Genomic DNA, 7,832 nt, shown 5'->3' on the forward strand with positions numbered 1-7,832 from the left:
TTGCTGGGTTCTGTCTCTGGTCTCGTTTCCTGTCGCCATGACGCTCGCCATCTTCTTCGGGTGCACCTTCATCGCCTTCGGGCCGGCACTCGGCCTTTTCCTCTTCACCATTGCCCGCGACCCGCTCCGTATCATCATCCTCATCGCCGGGTCAGTCCCGCACCGGTGCCGGTACCGATGCGGGAGGGGCACTGGTGCCATCGTGGGTACTGGTGTGGGCGTGGAGGGGGCACTGGTGCTCGTATCGGTACTGATATGGCACCAGTATTGGTGCTGGTACCAGCGTGGGTGTGACAGGAACGTGACTGGTACTGGCAGAGTCACAACAAGGGGACTAGTGCTGGTGCCGTTGTGGTCACGACAGGGGCACCAGTATTCATACTTGTGTGGTTGTGAGCATGACAGGAGCACCAGTACTGGTGCCCCTATCCTTGTGAATGTGACAGGTGCACCAATATCCATACTTGTACTGGTATAATTGCAGGCACAGCAGGGGCACCAGTACTCACTCATACTGGTACTGCTGTGGGCATGACAGGGACACCAGTACTCATACTGGTGCCATTCTTTTCACAACCGGGGCTCCAGTACTGGCGTTGTACTGGCATCGTTGTGGCCACTACATGGCACGGGCATGATGGAGAGCGACACTGGTATCAGTAATGGCATGGAGTCAGTAGAGCACTGGTACCAGTACTTGTACAGGGTCCTCTATCCTTCTAGCTGCAGGGGATGGTGAGGGAAGAAACAGGAAGAACCAGCAAATCAATACCTGGCTCCAAGCCTGGTGTCATTGGCAGAATTTTGGGGTTTTGATCACGGGTTAGTTTACACGGCACCAGGCCTGCTGGCAAAAGATGGGGTACACCTGTCTCAAAGGGGGAAAAGGATCTTTGCATGGAAGTTAGCAGGGCTCATTGAAAGAGCTTTAAACTAGATTTGAAGGGGGAAAGGGATAAAATCAGGCTCACTAGAGATAAGCTTGGGGTCACACCAGTGTTTGAGGGATGGTGTGCTAGCAAGGTCCTTCAGTAAGTCCAGGAGGTTCCTGGAGTGTGTGGAAGATAGCTGCCTGACACAGCTGGTGAGTGAGCCAACTAGGGAAGGCATCCTACTGGACTTGTTTGCAAACAGAGAAGGACTTGTGGATGATGTGATGGTTAGAGGCCATCTTGTGCACAGCAATCAAGAGATGATAGAGTTTTCAGTTCTTGAAGAAGGAAGGAAGGAAGGGGGTCAGCACAGCTGCTACCTTGCAATTCTGGAGGGCAGACTTTGGCCTGTTTGGGAGCCTGGTTGACAGAGTCCCTTGGAAGACAGTCCTGAAGGACAAAGTAGGCCAGGAAGGCTGGACATTTTTCAAGAAGGAAATCTTAAAGACAAAGACACAGGAGCAGCCTGTCCCCATGTGCCGAAAGATGAACTAGCAGGGAAGACTGGCCTGGCTGAACAGAGAGCTTTGGCTGGAACTCGGGGGTTGGGGGGGGGGGGGGGGGGAAGGGGAGTTTGTGACCTTTGAAGAAGGGGCAGGCAACTCAGGAGGACTACAAGGATGTTGTGAGGCTATGCAGGGAGAAAAAGAAGGGCCAAAGCCTAACCAGAACTAATCTGGCTACTGCCATAAAAGACAATAAAAAAAAGTTTCTATAAATACATTGGCAGCAAAAGGAGGGCTAGGGAGAATCTCTAGCCTTTATTGGATGCTGGGGGAAACACAGTGGCAAAGGATGAGGAAAAGGCTGAGGTGCTTAATTCCTTCTTTGCCTCAGTCTTTAATAGCAAAACCAGTTATTCTCAGGGTACCCAGCCCTCTGAGCTGGAAGACAGGGATGGGGAGCAGAATGAAGCCCCCATAATCCAAGGGGAAATGGTTAGCAACCTGCTACTCCACTTAGATACACATAAGTCTCTGGGGCCAAATGTGATCCATCCAAGGGAACTGGTGGAAGTGCTCACTGAGCCACCTTCAATCATTTATTAGCAGTCCTGGCTAACCAGGGAGATCCCAGTTGACTGGAGGTTAGCAAATGTGATGCCTATGTCCAAGAAGGGCTGAAAGGAGGACCTGGGAAATTACAGGCCTGTCAGCCTCACCTGGGTACCGGGGAAGGTTATGGAGCAGATCATCCTGAGTGCTATCACGTGGCATGTACAGGACAACCAGGGGTTCAGGCCCAGTCAGCATGGGTTTATGAAAGGCAGGTCCTGCTTGATGAACCTGATCTTCTTCTATGACAAGGTGATCTGCCTAGTGGACAAGGGAAAGGCTGTGGATGGTGTCTACCTGGACCTTAGTAAAGCCTTTGACACCATTTCCCACAGAAACTGGCTGCTCATGGCTGGATGGGAGTACCCTTCGTTGGGTGAAGAACTGGCTGGATGGCTGGGCCTAAAGAGTGGTGGTGAATGGAGTTACGTCCAGTTGGCAGCCAGTCACAAGTGGTGTTCCCCAGGGCTCAGTATTGGGGCCAGTTCTGTTTAATATCTTTATTAATGATCTGGACGAGGGGATCATGTGCACCTTCAGTAAGTTTGCAGGCAACACCAAGTTGGCGGGGGGAGTGTTGATCTGCTTGAGGGTAGGAAGGCTCTACAGGGGGATCTGGGCAGGCTGGATCAATGGGCTGATGCCAATTGTATGAGGTTCAATGTGGAGTGGCTAGAAGAAAATGGACTTATTATGAGCAATCCAGACCAAGTAACTTTGTTGTAATAGCAGGCTGAGCAGGCCGAAACTGTAGCAAGCTGCAAGTGTTGTGAAGGACATATGCAGGACCAAGGAAGACAAAGAAGCTGTGTATTCACAGAGAGATAAGAGAGTTGGACAGAAAGATGAGAAAAAACAGGATGCCCGCACAAGGGAGGAGCAGCGTGTGGGCACCACACCGGGACCAATCATAGGGGAGATGGAAGCGTGTGAACGAGTAGTTTTAACCTATCACCTTTTACATAACAAAGCCTGCGTAGTGTGTATTTTTAGCTGGGGGTATAAATTGGTGTGGGTCTATTAATAGCACCTGTAGAGTATAAATTGTGGTGAGTCTATTAATAAAGTGGCACTAACTTGATCACATTGGTCGTATAAGTTGTGTCTGAGCCTTCTGCATCAACAGTTCAACAAGAAGTGCCGGGTCCTGCACTTGGGTCACCACAATCCCATGCAACACTATAGGCTTGGGGAAGAGTGTCTGGAAAGCTGCCTGGCAGAAAAGGACCTGGGGGCATTGGTCAACAGCCAGCTGAACATGAGCCAGCAGTGTGCCCAGGTGGCCAAGAAAGCCAATTGCATCCTGGCTTGTATCACAAATAGTGTGTGTGGCCAGCAGGACTAGGGAAGTAATTGTCCCCCCTGTACTCGTACTCAGCACTGGTGAGGCCGCACCTTGAATCCTGTGTTCAGTTTTGGGCCTCTCACTTCAAGAGGGACGTAGAGGTGCTGGAGTGTGTCCAGAGAAGGGCAAAGAAGCTGGTGAAGGGTCTGGAGCACAAGTCTTATGAGGAGCAGCTGAGGGAACTGGGGTTGTTTAGTCTGGAGAAGAGGAGACTCAGGGGGGACCTTATTGCTCTCTACAACTGCCTGAAAGGAGGTTGTAGGCAGGTGAGTGTCAGTCTCTTCTCCCAGATAACAAGCAATAGGGTAAGAGGAAATGGCCTCAAGTTGTGCTAAAGGAGGTTTAGTTTGGATATTAGGAAAAATTTCTTTACTGAAAGTGTTGTCAAGCCCTGGAAGAGGCTGTCCAGTGAGGTGGTGGAGTCACCATCTCTGGAGGTATTTTAAAGATGTGTAGGCATGGTGCTTAGGGACATGGTTTAGTGGTTGACTTGCCAGTGCTGGGTTAGTGGTTGGACTTGATCTTAAAAGTCTTTTCCAACCTAAATGATTTTATGATAGGTGCACAGCAGGGGCAGTGGTACCAGGTCCACTGTGAGATCAGTAGAGTATGGTACTGGTACTGACATGGATATGAGCTTGGCAGTGGTATTGGTACTGGTGTGGGCTTGGCAGGAGCACAGGTGCCAGTTCTGTTTACCAGCAGAGGAGTGCAGGCACAGCAGCAGTACCAATAGAGCAGTACCACCAGAATGGTGCTGGGACTGATAGGAGAGTGAGCAAGGCTGGGGCACTGCTGTCAGTACTAGTACCAACACAGGGATGCAGGCATAGTGCTGATGGGCACAGGCATGGCGCTGGTGTCAGCAGGTGCACTCTCTCTTGCAGGGCTTTCTTTTGGCTGGTGTTGCTGCTGCTCTCCTCCCTCATCTGGTTTATCACTGTTAAAGTCAGCGACCCCCAGGATGAGCCGTTGCAGAAGGGGCTCTTGATATTTGGGGTGATGTTCTCTGTGTTGCTGCAGGAGGCCTTCCGCTTCCTCTACTACAAGCTCCTCAGGTAAGGGCATCTCTCACCCTGCTCCAGCACTGCTGAATGGTCCTTCTGCCCTCCCAGCTATGGTAGGTCCTGATTTCAGCTGGGAGCTCCTGAGTGGGGGAGTTGTAGAGCATGGCACCAGGCTGCCTCAAGTGGGTGGTACCTGTGTCAGTACATTGACCTCGAGCGAGCGGGTCTCGGGTGGCGGAGCAGCGCAGCCCTAAGGTCTAGAAGACCCAGGGCTGAGGTGGCTGGTAGTGTCTCTCTGAATTCGGGACAGGTAGGCTGTGGGTTTGGGCTGCTGTAGGATGTGTAATATCCTCTCTGTTGTGGTGACTAGCACCAGCAGTGCTCCTGTAGCTCAGATGGAATCTGGGGGTATACCAGGCACCAGGAAATGCCTGCTTTGCTACATGGGGGATGGGGAAGGGTTAGGGATCTGCCCTCGTCTCCTGGCAAGTCTTGTTCCTTTCTTAGGGATGGCTTTGTGTCAGTGGGGACAGCCTGAAAGTGGTTTCGGTGCTCTGCGGGGTGGTGCATCCTTGCCAGTCCAGTGCTCAGTACCCTGGCCAGCTGTAGGCAAAGTCTGGGTGCAGCCTCAGCAGCTCCCGGCCTCCCTGGTGCTGCCTGCCCAGAGTGTGGGGGCTTGTGCCACCTGCTGGGTGAGCACACGCTGCACACTATACTGCTTTTGGATGGATGCTGCACTGGGCTGGGCAGGCAGACAAGGGGAGTTGATGCTGCAGTTGGCATCCCTCATTGCCCCCCCCCCCCCCCCCCCCCCCAGCGGTCCCCACCTTCCCAGCAGGCTGGGCACTGGCATGGGGCAAGGGGCTGAGGGAAGGCTGGGGGGGTCAGGTACACATGCTTGCACTGCTCCCTGTGGCAGGGTGCTGCTGGAGGTGGGCAGGCAGAGGGTAGCAGAACTCTGTGGAGTGGCCTCTAACACAAACCACTGCATTTCATTGCCCTGTGGCTCTCCAGCTGCAAATGCTGCTGTTCTTCCAGGGCTGTGGAAACATCTGGTATCCTCCTCACCTGCCACACCTCTAGCTGATACAACTTATGAAGCCCAGTGCTCTCAGTTTCTCCCTCCAAAGAAATTTTCAAGCTCTTTGAGGTCTTCCCTGCACCTTCTCTGTTTTTTCCCCCAACATCTTCTAAGAGTATAACTGCCAAGATCAGGTACACCCTCCTGGCATGCGCCTCCGATGCTGGCACTGGGGCTGTTTTCTGTGCGGGGGTGCTGCTTGCTTTGCACCCGACATCTCACTTGCCCCACCTGTGAGGCTGGCTTGCACTCGTGTCCCCTCTGTGGAAATTTTTCTGTGGCTTTGCACGGTTTTCACATGTGGTTTGTCTGGTGGTTCAGGGTGGTCCTGTGGATGGTCTCCAGTGGCAGGTGTTGCGGTTCAGTGATGGAGAGGTTACCAGTATAGTAGGATGGTGCAGAGTGAATCCCTGACTCCTACCTACTCTGTCCTGGTGCTGCACCGTGCCCTGGGAGGTGGCCAGGCCGTGTCAGCCTCCAGCATGCTCTCCCCTCTGCAGGCAGGCCATTGAGGGGCTGGTGGCCCTCAGTGAGGATGGCTGCTCCCCCATTTCCATCCAACAAATGGCATATGGTGAGTGCTGCACAGAGCAGCCAGGCAGGGCTGGGCATGGCGCTGGGGGTTAAGGAAGGTTTCTCACCTTGAAGCTGGCTGAGTCCTCCAAGGGGCTGGGAGGTGCCTGGGGTGGCCCTGGGTGGCTCAGGGCTTGATGGCATCCCTGTTCTGGCAGTGGCTGGCGTGGGCTTCGGGCTCATGAGTGGAACCTTCTCCATGATCAATCTTCTGGCAGACACATTAGGGCCTGGCACCATGGGCATCCACGGAGACTCAACAGCTCTACTTCCTGGCCTCAGGTGAGCAACTGGCACCCTTTGCCCACATCTCTGCCCCACCACAGAGACAGCAGACCGGGTGGGGGGGGGGGGGGCCTGGGGCTCAGCCCCCTGTGCTCTCCCCTCCATGCTGCATCCTGCTGCCACTCCCCATACCCATCTGAGCCCTTTGTGGTCCCCTGTGACATCTTTCTGTGCTATACCCTTCTCTCTGTCCCATGGCCCTCTCTGCTCCTTTTCCCCATCCTTCCCAGTCTGACCCAGCAGTGCCCCTACTCCCCTTCTGCAGCTCCTCTCCATCCCTCCCCAAGCCTGGGCTGGGCTAGGGCAGGTGGCTCCCCAGTGACACCCCTCTGCTGCTTCCTGCAGCCTTTATGACCATGGTGCTGATTTTCCTTCACACCTTCTGGGGGATCCTCTTCTTCCATGGCTGTGAGCACTGGCGCTGGTGGGAGATCACAGCTGTTGTTGTCATGCACCTCACTGTTTCAAGGTTGGTGAGTAGCCAGGAGCAGAGCTCTGCACTGGGACCTATATTTGGGGATGGCTGTGGTGCATGCTGGTCCCTGTGCTGGGGGGACGACAGCCTTCAGCATTAGTGAAGCAGTTGGGTTTTGGGGATTTGCAGCTGTCCCTGCACAGGACAGGCCTTTTGCAAACTGAATGCCAAAGCTGGTGTCCCCTGTCCCATTCTATTCATTGAGATGGCCATTCATCCTGGCCCTGTCCTCTCCTGCCTGCTCACCCCTTCCCTCTCCTACCTCTCTCCCTAGACATTTTGCAACCCCCTGTACATGGGCAGCCTGGTGCCCTCCTACCTGCTGATGGCTACTGCTGCCACTTGGGCTTATCTGCTCTCAGGGGGCTCTGCCCAGAACCTGCGGCACTTCCTGCTCTGTAAGTTCTGCTCCATAATGGGGACAGGGGACCCTGCAGGTTCCTCTGGGTACCTGGACCAGCACAGGGGTGGGGAGAGGGTGTCCCAGAGGCTGGAGCAAGGGCATCATCCCCTTTGGCTGCCGGACTAGAGGAGACACTGGGGTTTGGAGCCATGGTCAGGTTGTTGCCTCTCCTGGGGGAAGTAGATGGGGTAAGGAGTCTGGTGAAAACTGGCCCCCTCCCCTCTTGCTTCCTGCAGGTCTATGGAGCAGAGCCAGCCCTCAGCTGGAATCCTGAGGCCCCATGGGATGTTCCTGTCCCAAGCCATCCCTGTGTTTTTCATGTTGGTGTGATCATGGGGGGTGTCTGGCAGTTGTAGATCCCAGTTGCCTGAAGGTCTTGCTCCTGCTCTGTCCATCTCTGGTTTTACCACTTTGAAGTAGAAAGAGCAGTTCCTCCCCTTTCCCAGGTCCAGCCCGTTTTTCTTGGCCTCAGTGGGGCTGTGGAGCTCCCCAGGGCTTAGCTCTAGCTGTGCTGGAGCTGCTAGGAAAGGTGGGAGGCAGCCATGGGTCAGGGAATGCCCCAGCTACATCAAAGCTGGAGGGGAGCTGGGTGGGGGTCAGCCAGCAATGAAGCTGTGGCTCTGCCAGTGTTCAGCTCTGCCTTTCTCCAGCCCTACCAAGCCACGGCTATGTTTTT

At 54.3% G+C, this 7,832-nt stretch overlaps 1 protein-coding gene across 1 annotated transcript; it reads left to right on the forward strand.

Annotated features, from left to right (window-relative positions):
* Nucleotide 1: 1 nt before the first annotated feature.
* Nucleotides 2–7,555, forward strand: LOC121080489 (gamma-secretase subunit Aph-1b-like). Its single transcript, XM_040578527.1, is given in 7 exon segments — nt 2–150; nt 4,220–4,390; nt 5,921–5,994; nt 6,152–6,252; nt 6,254–6,275; nt 6,624–6,751; nt 7,028–7,555. Coding segments are annotated over 7 exon segments (864 nt in total). The 5' UTR covers nt 2–37; the 3' UTR covers nt 7,283–7,555.
* Nucleotides 7,556–7,832: the final 277 nt, after the last annotated feature.

The sequence above is a fragment of the Falco naumanni genome, chromosome W, assembly GCF_017639655.2.
Source record: "Falco naumanni isolate bFalNau1 chromosome W, bFalNau1.pat, whole genome shotgun sequence".
NCBI lineage: Eukaryota > Metazoa > Chordata > Aves > Falconiformes > Falconidae > Falco > Falco naumanni.